At 42.6% G+C, this 18,541-nt stretch overlaps 1 protein-coding gene and 1 long non-coding RNA gene across 2 annotated transcripts; one reads left to right on the forward strand and one right to left on the reverse strand.

Moving 5' to 3' along the window:
• Window positions 1-4,107: 4,107 nt before the first annotated feature.
• Window positions 4,108-18,108, forward strand: WBP2 (WW domain binding protein 2). The gene is made up of 8 exons (XM_083429962.1): window positions 4,108-4,285; window positions 7,758-7,866; window positions 8,499-8,634; window positions 11,024-11,116; window positions 12,271-12,405; window positions 13,170-13,289; window positions 14,576-14,652; window positions 15,570-18,108. The coding sequence occupies exons 1-8, from the start codon at window positions 4,227-4,229 to the stop codon at window positions 15,621-15,623; spliced, it is 783 nt and encodes a 260-aa protein (XP_083286088.1). The 5' UTR covers window positions 4,108-4,226; the 3' UTR covers window positions 15,624-18,108.
• Window positions 12,458-13,155, reverse strand: LOC310672574. The gene is made up of 2 exons (XR_014508663.1): window positions 12,819-13,155; window positions 12,458-12,557 (listed from the first exon to the last, which is right to left on the reverse strand). It is a non-coding gene; the product is annotated as an uncharacterized lncRNA (long non-coding RNA).
• Window positions 18,109-18,541: the final 433 nt, after the last annotated feature.

Consider the following 18,541-nt stretch of genomic DNA (forward strand, 5'->3'; position numbering starts at 1 on the left):
CATGTGGCACTACAAAATTTCCACTAAAGTCAAGCTTAGCTGGTACGTAACCCAACCAGAGTAATCCTCATTATCCACATTATATAGATTCCACCTTCCATTAAAAATGGGAATGGATACAGCCTCTGCAATATTATTGTTCTGCAGTAAAAATCTTCACGCTCCAGTTTCTCATTTGTTTTGACTGCTGCCTGTGATACTGGAATAATCTCACTGCAATAGCCAAGCAACTTCCCATAGCTACAGTGCTGATGGTGTAGCTGTTGATAATGCCACAAAGCAAGTTTTAGGATCAAGTTGTAAGGCAGTGAGCTTAACACAAACTGTCGCTGAAAGTAATGACCTCCCGTGACCTTCCTAGGGCGGGTTATATCCTGGTTTTTTTTACGTGATAACGCATTAAAGATAAGTATTAAAAAACAAAAACAAGGTCAATTAAAGTGATAAGAAAAAAAACAAGCAAATAAAAATGCAGTAGAGATGGTGTAAACACAATTTAAAAAGCAGAATATACCATATCTGGTTTGAGTGTCCTATTTTAAATTTATGATTTTGTAATAGTTAAGTCTTTATTAGGTTATAGGGTGCTACAGCGACAGTCCAGTATGTACAATCCTGGCAAGTAAGTCCCATTGAACTTTTAAGCAGACATATAAAGGATTCTGCTGTAAAGGAGATGCATGTCTGGCCCAGATTAAGGGGTTGTATTTGTGGTTATGGGGAGGGCAAAGTAGTTTGGGGAGTTAACTTTACTTCATTTTGCCCACCCACTTTCTGCCTAAGTGCTGAAGGTGGCAAACAGTTGAAAATGATAGCTTAGTATCAAAGACAGAGCAATTGACTCCCTCTGGGGAAGATCCCTGGGGCAAATTTGTCCAACATACAGTACGAAAGAAAAATGGTGAGAATAGGGAAATAATCAGCACTTGGCCAAGAACATTATATATTGTTGTGTAACAAGGATCGGGGATCTTAGGCTCAGGGACTGGGCGTGGCCCTTCACATCTCTTTGTGTGGCCCTCAGGACTTTCTCCAGACCATGTTGCTCAATGGTCCTTCTCCATACCCTCAACTGCTATTGCCTGGCTAAAACATGTCATTGAATTATTATAATGCTGCTTGTTTGCCTGAATGGAGAGGTGTGCATGTGTGGTGGAGATACAGGGTGGAACTCAACATTGACCAATGTTGAATGTACTACCTGCACAAGCACATCAGCTTGCCAGATGGCACAATCGTCCCTCCTCTATGTGTGCTGTTCTGGGAGTTTTCCCAACCATCCCCAGAACCAATTTTCCAGGGTGCCAATGGAGGAGAGGAAGGAAGCTCCATTGTGCAAGGATTTGTTAGGTGAATCATGCACACAGAAACCTCTGGTATGGGTGGAATGTAACCTATTGTACAAGTCACATCCATGTAACCTATTGTACAAGTCACATCCATTGCTCTGCCCACTTTTGCCCCTGTCTCCACCTACTTTTGCCTTGGGCCCTGCCCACCCCTAGAGCCAATGTGGTGTAGTGGTTAAGAGCAGTGGACTCATAATCTGGTGAACCGGGTTCGATTCCCCGCTCCTCCACATGCAGCTGCTGGATGACCTTGGGCCAGTCACACTTCTCTGAAGTCTCTCAGCCTCACTCACCTCACAGTTTGTTGTGGGGGAGGGAAGGGAAAGGAGATTGTTAGCCGCTTTGAGACTCCTTTGGGTAGTGATAAAGCGGGATATAAAATCCAAACTCTTCTTCTAGCATGCGGCCCCTGAAGGATGCCAATGATTGAGTGCAGCCCCTTGAGATGAAAAGTGTTCCCTTGTTATATGATGAAGATAATGAACTGGATGGGATATTCCCTGCAAAAGACAATACTGCTTCACTTCTGGGAAGACCCAGAGCGTAGTTGAGTCTAACCAGGCTGATGAAGGGGTGGGCCCTCACTGTTTCACCTCTCTGCTGCAGTCAGATGAAATGGCCAATGGGTACAGTTTTGTAAGGGGAGGAGGACCCATAGATTGTGAGTCTGGGCCTGGCAGATGGTGAAAGCCTTGATGTCTCACCTCTCCCTATTAGGCTGCCACTTGGAAGAGCACTGGACTAAGAGAGTAGGAGCAGATGTCTACTTTGTTTATTTGTTTCAGCATTTCCTGGTTCTTTAGCTAATGTTAAGTGCATGAGCCCAGCACATGAAGCCATGTGTAAACACAACATTGTAGTCATTCTGAAACCAAGGGATTAAGACGGGCTAAAAAGCTACAGCTGTTGATCTCTCATAATGACCAATCACAAATTTTATTTCTGCCAAACTGGCTAAAAATTAAAAATAATCCAGTTTCCATTCTGTTGCAACTCCAGTCTTCTCTCGAACAGGGCTTGCCAACTCTACCACAATTGCTAGTGAGGGATCAGTTGTGGATGTACATCCAGTTCTCGCTTACAGCCTCTTAATTTGGACTAAAGCCCTGGAAAAATGAGTGATTTAGCCATGTGACTGAGCCAGCCAGGAAACTTCTCTGTTAAAAAAAAATGGCATGAGACCACAACAAACTAAAATAGTAGTAAAAATAGCTTATAAAACCACTAAAGTGCCAATATCTTTTTTTTAAAAGGTTAAATACCTGCTGTGAATTGCAGCTGTTCTGTTTGGCAGAAACACCAGAAATCAAGTTACTTGATTCATATGACCACTGCTGCTTCCTATTTATGTGGTCTTAATAGAATTAATACAGTTTATTATACACAGTGAGAAACAAACAAATTTGGAGACAAGACAAATTTCAACAGAGTTCATTTGCTATAGCAAAACACAAAAGAGGCAAGCCATGTGGCACTGTAAAGACTTACATTTTATTAAGTTTTTGTAGCCCAGAACCCACTGTCCCTATCCAGTATAATTTAAGCTTTACATTAAAATGACACAGGATGATGAGAACTGAAGTCCAGCAACATCTTCAGTGCCACAGGTTGGGTACAACAACTGGTTAGGCAAAACAACTCAGGAGAACATTTCTGTAATTTGAGCCCCCCCCCCCCCCATGGCAGGGCTCAAGAGAAGTACAAAGGACAAGAGCTTCCAGGCCATAGCTGTGAACCTTCCCTTTTTTTGCGAGAAATTCCCTTATTCCAGTGCTGTTTCCCGCTGTTTCCCGCTGCTATCCCGGATAGTTAGATATCCCATAGACTGTCCCCGGGACAGGTGAGGCTGCTGGTCCCTTATTTTCGAAGCTGCTGATCCCTTATTTTCAAATCTGAAAGTTGACAGCTATGTTCCAGGATAACCTCTAGATCAGTGCTTCTCAAACTATCTGATGCGGGCGAAAGACATTCTCCCACCCCACAAAATGTGCCATGGTCAGTACCATATTTGGTCCTTGAAGCATCCCACCCAACCTCAGCTGTGAGTCACTGCAGACCAGCAGCTAACGGCTTGTGGACCAGCACCAGTTGGTGAACAACCACCTTGACTAGCAGTGCTCTAGATGGCATTGAACTCCACTCCTATTAGATTTAACTGATGCAAGTCATGAGTCTCACGAGGGACACAAATGTCTCCCTCTCCCAGGGTTTCAGGTTTTACAACAATCTAGCATCAAACGAGCCATTTGCGCTGCACAGTTTGCAACTCCAACCATATCTGCAACAAGATTTCCCTTTTTTCCACAACCACGAGACCAGCATCAAGTCTTTTTTTATTCTTTTTTATTAAAAAAAAATATTAAAGATTTTCTTGGTTTACAAAAGTACATGCCTTCTCTCTCTCTTTTTTTGCGTAAGAAAGTTTTTTTTTTTTATTATTCTTATTCTCAAACGGCGGCGGCAGCATAGTTGTCAACTTTCAGATTTGAAAATAAGGGATCAGCAGCATAGCTGTCAACTTTCGGAGTTGAAAATAAGGGATCAGCAGCCTCACCTGTCCCGGAGACAGTCTACGGGATATCTAACAATCTGGGATAGCAGCGGGAAACGGCGCTGAAATAAGGGGATTCCCGCAAAAAAAGGGGGAGGTTGACAGCTATGGGCAGCAGCAGCAGCCGTTCTCAGACTGTCCAGCGCCGAACTACATTTCCCATCATGCTCCATTTCCTCCCGCCCTCTTCCGGTCTCTGCGCTGCCCGGAGCGCGGCTACGCCGGAAGCCGTGAGCAGAGCCTGCGCAGCGCTTTCTTCACAACATCGTTCTGCGGAGGCCGGCGGGAGCGTGTGCATCAAGGGGTCCCTCAGCTGCTTGGCGGCCATGGCGCTGAACAGGAACCATTCCGAGGGGGGCGGCGTCATTGTCAATAACAGCGAAAGGTGAGCGGGTGCGGCGGCTATGTGGACGGCACTTGGCCGCTTCTGTTCCCTTACTGCGTTGTGTGTGTATATATATATATATGTGTGTACAGTGGTACCTCGGGTTACATACTCTTCAGGTTACACACGCTTCAGGTTACAGACTCCGCTAACCCAGAAATATTACCTCGGGTTAAGAACTTTGCTTCAGGATGAGAACAGAAATCGTGCTCCGGCGGCGCGGCAGCAGCAGGAGGCCCCATTAGCTTAAGTGGTGCTTCAGGTTAAGAACAGTTTCAGGTTAAGAACGGACCTCCGGAACGAATTAAGTACTTAACCTGAGGTACCACTGTGTGTGTGTATATATATATATATGCCGTGTATAGCGCTGCGTCTGATGGGGGTCGCCCCGCCCAGGGGCGGGGCAGCAAATGTTTACCTTCCCATTTCGCTCGGCCCTTCCGTCCTTTCTCTGGAAATATTAAAGCCCTGAATCCTGTTGGGGGATTCGGCCAACGGCACCTTTACTGCTGCTCTCTGGATTAAAGGGAAAAGTTTGCAACTGTTTCCCCAACCCTTTGGACGAGTGGGGTGGGGGGAGGACTAATACATAAACTAGGGCAGCGAGGGGTCCTTGGGAAGCTCGCTAACCCGATGTGTTTTGTCTCTGCTCCAAAGCATACCTGCTAGTTGGAGGTCTGCTACAGTGCCTGAGTCCTGAGCTTCCACCCTTGACACAAATCTATAAATCAATGGAGTCTAGGATGGTGTTTTGAAAGCATTTTTGCTCCCAGTGATTTGTGGTGACTATTTCTGTAAATTGGTTTAGGGGAATCTCTAGAAATTCTGTTGGACTTCAACTTCCATTGTCCCTGACTGGGACTGCTGGGAGTTGGGAGTCTTGTCAACGTTGGGAGGGCCGTAGCATCCTCATCCTTGCTGTCAATTAACCATGCGTTATGTGAAATAATATTTCCTCTTGTCTATTTTGAACACGCCACAACTTAATCTCGCTGTCCTGAGCCTTTAGCATTTTGAAGGAAGGAGAGACAACACTTTCCTCCCTCTATTTTCACAAGTTCATTAATGTTCCTTCCAAGGTTTCGCAGTTGAGGGTTTGCAGTTGCTGCTCTCTAAGAGTCAGGTTCCTTTCTAATTGGGATTGATTGCTAAACCACTCTGAGAATTGTAGCTTTCAGCAGTTTAACAAATTACAGTTCCCAGGATTTTTTGGAGGAAGTCAGGAATTTTTAAAGTGATGTAGTGCTTTAAATGCATAGTGCAAATGGGACCAATGAGTAGTTGGTATCCACAGCCAGGTAGTAGATCCAGGATGCTGGAGGGCAGGAACGCCAGAATATGCAGTTTCATAATATTTGGTTGTTTAGAAAGTTGACATTACCTGTGAGTTCATGGGCATCTAGCAGAAGGAGCTACCCTCTACCACTCTCACGTTTTTGTTCTGCCCTTTTGTAATTAAGTGTCTTGGTTACTCCTCATATCGGATTTCACAACTTTGTCATGTCTGTAGATAAGATTTCACAGCCTTTGCTCATCTTCTCCAGGCGTGGAAGTAATTAATGCTGAGCTCTAATCTTCCACAGTAGGAAATTAAATTCCAAGGTTGCTGTTGCCTCTTGCTAGTACCAGTTTATGTAATGGGAATACTGCAGAAGGAGCAATCCCATTTGGTGCTTCATACACTTCTGCTGTAGGAGTGAATCTATTCTTTAGAAACCCCGAGGTTTAAATTATTAAGGCATAGTATAAAGGGATTACAGCTACAAGTGAAACTAGCAACTGGAAGGCTTACAGATGCCATCTTTGTACTGTACAGTATTGCAGATACATTTTCAAGGAGGTGTTTTCCCCTCTTCTCTCCTCACTATTATTTTCCTTCCACCTCCTGCTGCTCCCTGTATTTGTAGCAAAATGCTGTGGGGCAGCAACTGCCTGGCACAGCACAAATATGGATGAAGAGCAGCACTGCACCCTGGAGATGGCAGCACACACACATGGGTATATCAACAATTTCCTCTGTGTATGTTTTTCTTCCTGAAACAGTTGGCAGAGTTTGTTGCAGGGTATATAAATGTGCTGCAGGTGGTGGTGGCCAAAGACAATGGGGGGGGATGGAACAGGAGCATATTTGCAGGAGCTGGTGAGATGGTGAAAATTCACCTGCATAGAGCTCTATTATACGATTTATTAAGTGAACATTGCAGAGCAGTTTATACACCATCATCAGTTTCACAGGTTCCTACAATGTTAGAAAATGCTAATGAGAGTACCTCCCCTCTTTCAAACTATATAGTCACAGTGTTTCCTAACAGTCATGTAGATGAGTAGGGGTCCGGTGGGACCTGAAGTGATCTTTGTGTTCATATTGCATAAACTGGATACAGTGGTACCTCAGGTTAAGTACTTGATTCGTTCCAGAGGTCTGTTCTTAACCTGAAACTGTTCTTAACCTGAAGCACCACTTTAGCTAATGGGACCTCCTGCTGCTGCCATGCCACCGGAGCACAATTTCTGTTCTCATCCTGAAGCAAAGTTCGTAACCCGAGGTACTATTTCTGGGTTAGCGGAGTCTGTAACCTGAAGCGTCTGTAACCTGAAGCGTCTGTAACCTGAGGTACCACTGTACACTGAAATGGCTCATAAAATCACCACCACCACAAAAAGCCATGTGGAATTCCCACACTGTATGTAGGCCCTTCTTGATAAGATATTGCTTGTTGGGACATGTAAAAGAAGGCATGAACAAAATGTTGCCATTGCAAGTTGAATAGTTCTGGCAGTGTCATGGCCCTGTTCAGGAGTTCAGCCTGATCACTGGAGAGCTAAATATGTATAGAATAATGGATGTGTGCTTGTGCTGACTCTGCCTCCCACATTCTCTGCATGCCAGGTGTACCCCCCACCCCAACATTTTAGTGCAAAGGTTTGAATGCAGTTCAGCTGAATACAGTTAGAAGCCTCTGTTAGATCAGGAATTCTGATTGTACAGGATTCCTGATTGTGTGGAAGCTCTTAACCACATTCAGCTGAACATGGTTAGATGCCCCCTTCATATGGTTATTTTTGGGGTGGAAGGGGGGTACATCCAATGTGCTGAGTATATTGGCTGTGGGGCCAGTACATGTACCAACCAACGAGGGCTCCTGTGCACACTTAGCCCTCCTGTGTTCAATCTGAACAGCTGAATATGAGTCAAGGATACCGGCTTTGCTGTTGCTATGCCTCTTGTGCTAATTAAATTTTGTGTCAGTTTTGTGTTCACTCTCCTATTTCTTTTTGTACAACCCAACAGACAATCAGCATGTTTGTACATGTGTTTAGTAATATGGTCACATTGCATATGGGTTTCACTTGGTGAATGAGGCTGGGTGATGATCTGAAATTTGTCAAACCCCACGTTATCTAACCTATAGAGAAATCATTACTAAAGAGTGAATCCGTGTACCAAACACCTCTTTTTTTGTGTGTATAGCATCTTGATGACCTACGATCACATTGAAATGACATTCCATGATATGGAATACATGCCGGATGCATTCAAAGGGACCAAGAAAGGCAGTGTCTTCATGACCCCATATCGAGTAAGTTGGCAAACATGTATTTGGTATGTAAAATTCTAATATGAAGAGTGAAGAATATAGAAACAGACCACATGATTCTTCAGTGCTTGTTTTCCTCTGAAGCTCCATGATGAATTGATGTTTTGAATCCCAGCTAGCTATCTGAAATATCTTTACTTGTAAAGCCAAGCATATTGATGCAAAGAAGTAGGAGGGTTGTATGGAGAGGAGGAGATATGATGGTTATGATGATGGTGATAAATTCAATTTCTTATTTGCCCTTTTCCACATGGTCCCAGGGTGGGGAGGGTGAGTGGCTCCTGTTACTTAGAAGTACCGTGAGAGGTGGATTTTTCCAGGGCTACGCATGTTCACGTAATAAATCCATTAACCTTCTGGGGGGTGGTATGAAAGTTTCTGGAAAGAGGTGAGCAACAATGGCAGGTTATGTGTGTTTCTGAAACGCATTGCTGCATCGTAGTATCAGTTGAATGAATGGCTAGGCTATTGTTCTAATGAATACATGACCTGTGAAAGTCTTCATTTTGAAAGCCCACTTTAGTTTTTCAGATTTTAGCTTCTAACAGTAAGATGGCTTTTTATTCTGATGCTAAATGTACCTGTTAAAGGAGATGTATTCTTTTTGCCTGCAGGTTATCTTTGTGTCTAAAGGAAAAGATGCAATGCAGTCTTTCATGATGCCCTTTTATTTGATGAAAGAATGTGAGATTAAACAACCAGTTTTTGGAGCAAATTACATCAAGGGGGAAGTGAAAGCAGAGGCAGGAGGTGGGTATCATACCAAAGCCATTGTGTTTGGTGGTGCATTCAGTTTCTGACTTGAATTAGAAAGTGAAGAACTAGCAAAGAATTTGGATTCCTATGGACCACATGACAGCTTTATTATCAGCAACAAACTTGTCTGAAGAGCATAAGAATTGCAGTGCTGGATCTGATGAAACAGCATTTATTCCAGCATTCATCTCCACCACTGGCCTGTCAGATGCTCCAGAATCTGATGATTCTGCACCAGTTTAAACATGGTGGTTTATATTTTTAGCTATGGATTTTTCTAAATCTGTTTTAAAAACTTTGTGTGCTTGGAGAGCCACTACAGTATCTTCTGCTAGTAAAATCCTTAAGAGTAGTCATGCTTTGTGTCAAAAGATACTGAATATGCATGCATCCTGAACCTTCTGTTAGCTCAGTGCATTTTATTGGAGGACCCCAAGGTGCAGTGTTAAGAGAGTGGATAATTGTATGGGAGCACCCCCTCCCTTCGGCCTTCAGAACTTCCTGTAAAGAATTCACTGAACCCACACATTTCTTCCTGTCCTGTTCTCGTCATTCTTTATCCTAGTCCTTGCCAAAAATGTTAGTTCTATGAAAAACCAAATATTGCATTTCTAGAAGTACATGGCTTTTGACCAAACTGCGGGAGGCAGTGGAAGGCAGAAGTGCCTGGCGTGCTCTGGTCCATGGGGTCACGAAGAGTTGGACACGACTAAACCACTAAACAACAACAACAACAGAAGTACATGCCAGAACTGCAGTATTGATTATTTTAATCTGTCCAGTTAGGTCTTTAGAGAGAGTTGGGATTACCTTTGCAGAAATGGTTTCTAACTTTACTTGCAAGCAGTTGAGCTCAACTAGGTATGTTGGAAAAGTTCAAAATTCAGTGTGTCAAAACTCTTTTTTGGTAACAAAACTGTAAGGAAAATTTTGTCCCATTCCTTCTCTACCTTTGTACTTCTAATGAAGCAGGATGTCACCGGAAAAAATGAGCTCATGCTCCACTTTGCAGATAATAAAACTAATCAGCCAAATTATTTTATCTATTTAGCATCCTTAAATGGCTCACAATGAACAGCAGTCCAGGTCCCAGAGGATTTAAGAAAGACAATTGAGCTATAACTTTATCTTGGCTGTAGCCTTATCTCTTTTGCCTATGTAACTCTATTTCTTCATTTCAAACCTCAAACTTAATTCACTAAAAAGCAATTGAGCAGCATTTGCTTCTGTACAGCATGAGAGAGGCTTTTGACAAAAGTTAGATTAGCAATCTTCCATCCCACTCTGACTTCTGTCATTCTTATAATGTATTAAAAGGCGGCAATTCTAAAGACACTTCCCCAGAATAGTTCCCTTTCATGAATATATAGCTTCTACACATACTTGTGCCTCAAGTTTAATAGACACTTAGTCACATGTAGTGTATTGTCAGCAGTGGCCTGGATGATATACTCTGTTTGTTTCTAAAATGGGAAGTTCTGTTATCATTAATTTTATTTCTTTAAACCAAGGGATCTTTTGTGAGCCTTATGATATACTTCCCATTTAATTTCTTGTCAAATGATTATAATTCCAGACTGATCTGTGGCTAGCTAGTGAGGGGAGTTGTAGAGTCTTTTTAGCAAATTGAATTTGCCCTTGCTGACTCAGAATAAATCTAATCTTGTTGATATTCAAGGTTGGCAGACAGAATTTTGTTGTCCTTTGTTGTCCTTTAACCACATTCTAAGGGATGTGTTTCAAATTCATGTACCTTTCAGTCTTTTGACTCCACTCAGCTTGCAACCTTCTTAAGGACCTAAGATAAGATAAAAGCCAAGTTACGTTTTGCATCCAGAAAATTGCAACTCTACTTTTATGATAAATTACATAAATCAGAGATGGGTGGCTTTTGCTTTTAAACCATTTTTATTACCACCAAATTTCCAGCTTGATAAAAACAAATATTACAAGTCATTCTTTCATATACAAAAGAATATCAACTCTTCACATCAGAGAAGTGCATTACTTTGTCTCAAGGCAAATTAAAGAGAAACAAATCTTCATGTTTGGATACTGAATAACACTTGCTTTATAGAACAGCCTGATAACAGATAAAGTGGTACCTCTAGTTGCGAACGGGATCCGCTCCGGAGGCCTGTTCACAATCTGAAAAGAACGCAACTCGCGTCTGCGCACACGCGAGTCATGATTTGCCACTTCTGTGCATGCGCGTGATATCATTTTGCACAAACGCGAGTGGCAAAACCCGGAAGTAACCTGTTCCGGTACTTCCAGGTCGCCGCGGGACGCAACCTGAAAACGCTCAACATGAAGCAAACGTAATGTGAGGTATGACTGTACTCCCATTCCATTCTTACAGTTTATTTTACCTTTTCCCTAGGAGGTTGGGAAGGATCCACAACTTTCAAAATGACGTTCTCTGCAGGAGGTGCCATTGAATTTGGACAGCGTATGCTGCAAGTAGCATCTCAAGGTACTCACTGTTTTTTGGTAAAAGAAGCCAGTTCTGCTAAATATAATCTGAATATATTTTGCTGAAAAGAAGGAGTGTGTGTGTGTGTGTGTGTTGGAGAGAAAGGCAGAGAGAGAGAAGAGAGAAATTAAAATATAGCTGAGTGATTTAAGTTATTTGAGAAATTCTAAGGGTTTGGGGTAAAATTGAACTATGACAGTACTTTGATTGAATGGCTTGCTTTGAAAGCTCCTCCTACTAGGTGAGAAAGTAACAGCTATTGTAGCTACAGAATCAGTAAAGTAAAAGCCATAGTGAAATAGAGGACGAGATGGTTGGACAGTGTTCTCGAAGCTACCAACATGAGTTTGACCTAATTGTGGGAGGCAGTGGAAGACAGGAGTGCCTGGCATGCTCTGGTCCATGGGGTCACGAAGAGTCGGACACGACTAAACAACAACAAAGTTGCAGCTTTTCATTGACCCTATTTGCAAAAAACAAAACCACTCTTGGTATTCAGCATCTCAAAGACACTCCATTATGTGTGGCACGAGGCAGGCACAATAGATGCTTTCACACCTGACCTAGCCCTTCAAACAGGATTTCTCTCCTCCATCCTAGCTCATTGCCATTAATGACCTGTTGTTCCTTATACCCGCTGATTATCAAAGGACAGTCCAAAGTCCTTCCAACTCCCTAATATGCATTGCTGCCTTTTTGCTCAACATCCTTTTCAGTCAGCCGCTCCTGCTGCTTCCCAATTCTTCCAAATGGCTGATAGTTATGGGAGCTGGGTCTCCTTCCATGTCTCCTTCCTTGGCTTATTTGCTCAGTAAAGCATTTCTTCCTGTCATCTTTCCCTCCATCCCCACCTGAGGGGTGCATGAACACTAGGCATCAGGCCAGACAATTTACATTGCTGAATATTTCCTCTTTTCCTACTGCACCAGACTCCTCATGCCAACTGTACAGCGCGTGCTCTGAACTCATTAAGATTTCATGGTGGTGTTGTAAGATATGACAAGCTGTATATTTTATTCCTCTCACCCACTGCAGATTTCTTAACATTATAGTAGCGAGTTTCAAATTTGTTGAAGCTGGTGCCCAATGGTGTTTTTGGCTGATGTGTTTTTGAAACGGACACTGATCATAATTTCCTTTCCTTTGTTTTGCAGCCTCAAGGGGTGAAGTCCCCAATGGAGCCTATGGTTACTCATACATGCCGAATGGGGGCTATACCTTCCCACCACTTGCTGCCAATGGGATATACCCTACTCCCTCGGGGTATCCGTATCCTCCACCACCTCCGGGTGAGTATTGAAAGCGGGAGAGAGAAAATCTAGTTAAGTTATTATTTTTAAAAAATTGAAAATGAGAGAAAATAATAGAGCTCATTTGCTTTGTCGTGATTTCTGGCTACTCCCTTGTTAAATGTGGGCCACTTTTGTTTTGCTTGAAAGCACTTACCGTATTTTTCGCTCTATAAGACGCACCAGACCACAAGACGCACCTAGTTTTTGGAGGAGGAAAACAAGGGAAAAAAATATTCTGAATCTTAGAAGCCAGAACAGCAAGAGTGATCGCTGCGCAGTGAAAGCAGCAATCCCTCTTGCTGTTCTGGCTTCTGGGATAGCTGTGCAGCCTGCATTCGCTCCATAAGACGCACACACACACCCCTTACTTTTTAGGAGGGAAAAAGTGAGTCTTATAGAGCAAAAAATACGGTACTTTTAATAACTACAGAGTTCCCACAGAAAACTCAGCCTATTCCTAGTACTTTCCATAATGATGAGTGTCTTCAGATGCCATGAGGTAGTTATCATGGCATAAGGTAGTCGTCATGCTGTGAAGTCACTTTGAACTTGGCATTTTATCTGCCATAACTTGCCAGGCACAATACAGAAAAATGGTTTGCTGGTGACAGGGTTGAATCTGACATGCTCTTCCTCTAAGATTCCCTGTTTTTAATAATATAGACATTGTTTTAAAATATATTGTATCAGCCAGAAGGTATATGGTTTAGTGATGCATTACAAAACTCTCTCTGCAAACACTTTATTCTTCCTTGGAGCAGAATTGTATCCTGGTCCCCCAATGGATGAAGCCATGGGATACATGCAGCTTCCTCCCCCTCCCTATCCAGGGCCCATGGAGCCGCCTGTCAGTGGTCCAGACCTTCCTTCAACTCCAGCAGGTAAGAGAGGTGCTAGGATGGCTGCATCACATATCCTCTGAACAGTGACATATCTGTAAAGGGCCTCCAAGCCTGGATTCAGCAGGATTCACTAGACTTTAAAGCAGCCTGAATAATGTTTATTTAGCTTCTCCTTGCAAACTTCCTAAAAGGGGGGTGTGTGTGTTTTGGAGAGCAAAACTTTAAAGGGCATCTTTCTAAAAATGGTACAGTTGAGGTTTCATGTTAAACATCATGTTCTAACTCCAGAGCTAGCACAATCTGTTTACAAAGAAACGATTGTTTCCTCGCTGCCAACTTTGCAAATGCAATTAATGCAATAAGGGAAAATAGAGGTTTTCTTCTACATTTTGGGTCATCAGGAAAGGGATAAAAACACAGCAGCTGCTCCATCAGACAAGCCAGGCAAGAATTGAACTTTGTTTACCATAGCAACGACATAGCATAACATGGATATAATAACAGCACTAGCTTTGCTTATTTGGTGCCACTGTGTAATACAGATTAAACAAGAACTTCACACAGAGACAGAAGGTTTTGTAGGAATTTTTGAGGGCTAAAAAAGATGCAGATCTGTGTCACCACTGAAGAGTTGCAAAATGGCAGAGAGCGCTTAGTTTACAGTGACAGGTGGGAGACAGTTACTTAAACCTTTTATTTCCCACTGTGTTCATCCCTGTAATCCCCCTTTCTCCCTCCTCCTCCACCAACACTTCCATCTCCTGTCAAATGCTTCAGAATCCAGGCTGGGAAACAAGGTTGTTGGGGGAAGAATTTAGCATTGCACTTCTGGCCTGCCACTCCTCTACTTCAAATTGCACCCTTCTTCTGCCACTTTGCAGCTGTTTGGCAATGATTCAACTTTCCAAACTGGAATCTGTCGCAGATTTCTCATTTGGCTCTTAGGACAGAACTGCTGTTATACAATCACAGATCTTGCAGCAGATTCTTACAGTGGGTCTGAGTTTGATGCTTGGCGATCGGTAATTTACCAAAAAAAAGGCAGTTTACAAAAAGAACCAAACAATAAGATGATAAGTTAGAGCAGTTAAAAACAAATATTTAAAACATCAACAAATAAAAATCAATGAATGGCAAACTAAAAACAGATTAAACAAGCACCAGCCTTCTATATAGATGGCTAGGCTTATCTAAACAAAAAATGTATTTATCAGGCACTGAAAAGAGGAAGTGAAGGTGCCTGACGTCAGTAGGCAGGGAGCCTCACCTGAGATGCTGCAATTGCAAATGCTGATCCTACCTAACCCATGATGTTTTTCTTCCAGCTGAAGCGAAGGCTGCAGAAGCTGCTGCAAGTGCTTATTACAACCCAGGCAACCCACACAACGTCTACATGCCAATGGTATGCTTTGCACCTTGCCCTGCATGTCATTGCAGTCTTAGAAAGGAAGGGAAGATTGGGCACAAAGTATTCCATCTTGTTATTGGCATCTCTTCCAGCCATATTGTACTGTTAGTAAATAAGACAAATTAATGTGGGTGCAGCAGTCAAAGAGCAGGAGAGGGTGAGGGATGCATTGAGGATTTTGTGAAATAGATCCTGGTGGCAAAAAAAGAGCAGGACTTGTTTCCCACCGTAGGGCAGCCTTCTCTGATGTGGTTCCCTCCAGCAGTTTTGGACGACAACTCGCATCACCCTTGACCAATAACTATTAATCCTGGCTGGGGCTGATACAGTACTCCAGCATCACCTGGAAGGTGCTAGGTTGGCAAAGGTTCTTTAGTTCAATACAAGAAATGTCTGTGTAAATTCAAGAAGACATTTCATATATTCTCATAGCTCATTAATCACTTGAATAGTACTCTTGCTGCAAAAAGCACTTTGCAGTCTTCATAGCACTCCTTAGTGAATTTATTGTAGAGTAGAGGTTGTTTTGGAATTTGCAAGCTTAACAATATGTATTTACCTCAGGACTGGGAAACTTGGGGGGGGGGGGCACGTGCCAGTGGTGAATGGAGCTACAGCCAAAAGCGAGTACCAGGGGAGAGACAGATTGCTGTTGCCAGAAGTCTGACCTGGTTGCTTACAGGGGGCTCCCCACTCTTCCTTCTTTTGTGCAGTCTGTTTCAGCTCCATCCCCTGCATCCTAATAAAATTTGGCCACATACAGCCCTCAGGCCACAGGTTCACCAACCTTGATTTACATATTTGAGTGCTCTGAAGTAGTAAATTGGATTGCTCCTTCACGGTTGGCATTGTTTACGAGGTAATGAACTGAAGTTAATTCACACAATCTCTCTCCCTTTCTCTCATTTTAGGACCAGCCTCCTCCTCCTCCTTACTTTCCTCCAGAGGACAAGAAAACCCAGTAAACAGCCACCATACACTGCTTCATTTTTTGCCACTTGGCTAAATGTTGATTAGGGATATGACAATGGTAAGGACCATTTAACCTCCCTCTCGTACACGTAACTCCCACAAACAGCAGTGGTAGATACGTGCGGCATTAGAAAAGAGATCTAACATTTTCCTGGATTGTTACATATAGAACTAAAAATATATTGTTTTCTTTTGTATGGTTCTTTCTCCATGTTGATGATATAATGGAGAAAGAGTTTTGTTCTTCCTCTCCCATCCCATCTTTCAACTGTCCTGGAGAATGTTCCTTACTGAACAAAGACCACTTAAACCGAAAACTTAACCAACAGCTATTGAATTAGATAGGTGTTGACACTCTGACTGTGTTGACCAGCTCTTTCGTGGTGACGCTTCGGAAGAAAATCAACTTTGTGATCTACTAGACAATCCTTAGTTGCATGAACCCCCGCTATGTTGCGACCAAGGAAGTGCACTGATCTCTTGACAAGATCATCTGGTTCTATTTGGACACTGGACTCTTCTGCCATTTCTTCCGCAAGATGCATGTATGGTGGAATGTATGCATCGTCTTTTAATTTTGAACATTCCTGTTGAGTCACTTATACATCTTGGTCCTTTTCTTTCATACAACAACAACAACCAAACATTGGGTGCAAAGTTCTGGCAGTAAAACATCATACCTCTATGGTAAACTTGGTAATTTATTTGACTATGCGGTTTGATCAGTTACCTAAACACTAATTCCATCTTAGCCGCTGAAAGCATTTCTAGGGAAGAAGATGGCTCGTATTTTGATCTATTTATTTAATTAGTTTTGTTTGATTTTATTTATTTGTTTTTTATCCCTAGCATTCTGAGCATGCTATAATCTGAGGCAAAGCAATTCCCCTTTGGTTGCTTATGCTCAAAATCCATTAATTCAACTCAAAGAGGTAGTGAAAGATCACCTTCTGGACTGGGGATAACTTAGATGATGTCTAAACTAACAGAAGGGGAAATAAGAGAAGCCTCTTGGAGTTTTCTGCATCTTCTGTTTCCTCTCTGAGGCAGAATATTAGCAATTGGTTTTGAATAGCAGTAGCCCTTTGATGCACGGAGCATAGCAGACTCCCAAAGATCTCAGAAACCCATTTACTGGAATATTTGGAATTTGACAGAGCTGTATGACCCAGCATGTATGTGTTACCAGAAATCTGTTTCATTAGCATCACTTGTGACTTACACCAGAATAAAATCAGAATCTGATTTGTACAAAAATCTTCCCTCTTTCCCTGTAATCTGTGACGCAGAGGAAGTGCTTCAAATCATGGCTCTCTCAAATGCTAACTAACTGAGCCCATGCAGAAAACCTGGGGCATCTGTTCACAATTGCTTTGATCCTGGGTATCCGGCAGTGTTTGAGACCACCCTAGTTAACTCCAGCTTTGTGCACATTGCGACACTGTTCCACTTAGCAAGGGATGCCAACTGCTTCCTGTTGTCGTTGCTGCAGAGATGTCCCAAGGAAAAACACAGGTAGTATCTGTGGCCAAAATTATGGCAAAGTAGGATGGCTTAACTGCATGCCTCTGCAGTGCTTGATTTGTGCTCCCCTGACTTAGCTGTCTGTTTCGTTTTGAATAACATTCCTGACCTTGTGATGTATGCCAGGGGGTGGAAGTGCAAACTTGTTTAGTCTTTAAAACGTCCCTATTTGCATTTATTGCAGTTACTGCACTATGCTGCAAAATTGAGTGACAGCCAAGTGGATGAGAATCTTGAGTTTCTGCAGGAATCAAATTTAGTTTGTGTGCTTTTTTGAATAGTGGGAAAGGTGTCTCCTGCAGGAGCTCAAAAAACACCCTGTACTAATGAAGCTTGCTGAGATACTAGGTGTGTGATGCCCCAGACAGGCAAAGCCCATTTCTGGAGTCCTTAGTTTGAATTTTCAAATGCTTTCTAGCTGACAAGTGATGTTAATGCGTGTGCACGCCCCCTTCCCATCTAATGCACTGACTTTTTTCTAGAATTGCTATTTAAACTGCAGTGATGTAAAGAAATGATTATTTAAAGAATTGTATTTTGGGGAAGTTCTATCGATACCTTATGGATGTGAAGTGGGTCTTCTGAATGCAAGGCTGACTTTTTATTTGCTCAAGACTGTGAAGTAAAGATAACTTACAACAACTCTCTGTGGCTCATTGTGACTGCATATTTGGGTCGGCAGCTGTTTTGCTGTGGTGAAATTGCCTTCACAGGCTTTCAGATGGAAGAGTCATTTTACAAATAAAGCTCGGGTTGCTTGTGCAGGGTGATTCTCTTTCTGTGTCTTCCACTGATTTCTGTCACAACTGAAACGGAGTTAGTTTATTCCATCAGACCTTGTTTAAATAAATTGCATGGTTTTAGATATTCTTGCAGAAGCCAGCTAAAAAAGAATTTGCATAAATGTATTCACAACTCAAGTGGAACACAATAAAGTATATCATTTTTTCTGGATTTGCTTAACTATTTCACTGGGTGTCTTTTAACTTGGACTGTCAACAAACCTTCTACCATATAGATACCGAGCACTCCCAAGTTCATTCCCCTGTCAAAGTCTCTCAGCACACAGAGTGCTCTTCTCCCTGAACACTCCTGTTCTGAATCAGATGGTTCTTGTGCCCTTATGTGCCCTCCACCAGAAGATTGATGCAAGCCACAACAGAGGTTCAAAGGAACAGATGAGGTGAGGAGGAGAGGAAAGGCAGAAGAGGGAGTGGTGGATCAAAATGGACCCTGAAGTTGCCACCTTCCTCACTCTCCAAACTTTCCTGTGAAATGCTTTATTACATATGTAACCTGCCGTTCATACAAGAGGTGGAGAGACTACACCTTACAAGAAATATGGTGCTGCTGTTTTCAGTGGCAAGTCCCCCAAATAGACACACAT

Source organism: Podarcis tiliguerta, assembly GCF_965153285.1.
Source record: "Podarcis tiliguerta genome assembly, chromosome: 2".
Classification (NCBI taxonomy): domain Eukaryota; kingdom Metazoa; phylum Chordata; class Lepidosauria; order Squamata; family Lacertidae; genus Podarcis; species Podarcis tiliguerta.

What these genes read in the sequence shown, in the direction of transcription:
- WBP2 (XM_083429962.1), top strand. Translation starts at nt 4,227, where the DNA reads ATGGCGCTGAACAGGAACCATTCCGAGGGGGGCGGCGTCATTGTCAAT. An exon ending in ATTGTCAATAACAGCGAAAG is followed by an intron (nt 4,286 to 7,757) that starts GTGAGCGGGTGC and finishes TTGTGTGTATAG; the next exon opens with CATCTTGATGACCTACGATC. An exon ending in GTATCCTCCACCACCTCCGG is followed by an intron (nt 12,406 to 13,169) that starts GTGAGTATTGAA and finishes TCCTTGGAGCAG; the next exon opens with AATTGTATCCTGGTCCCCCA.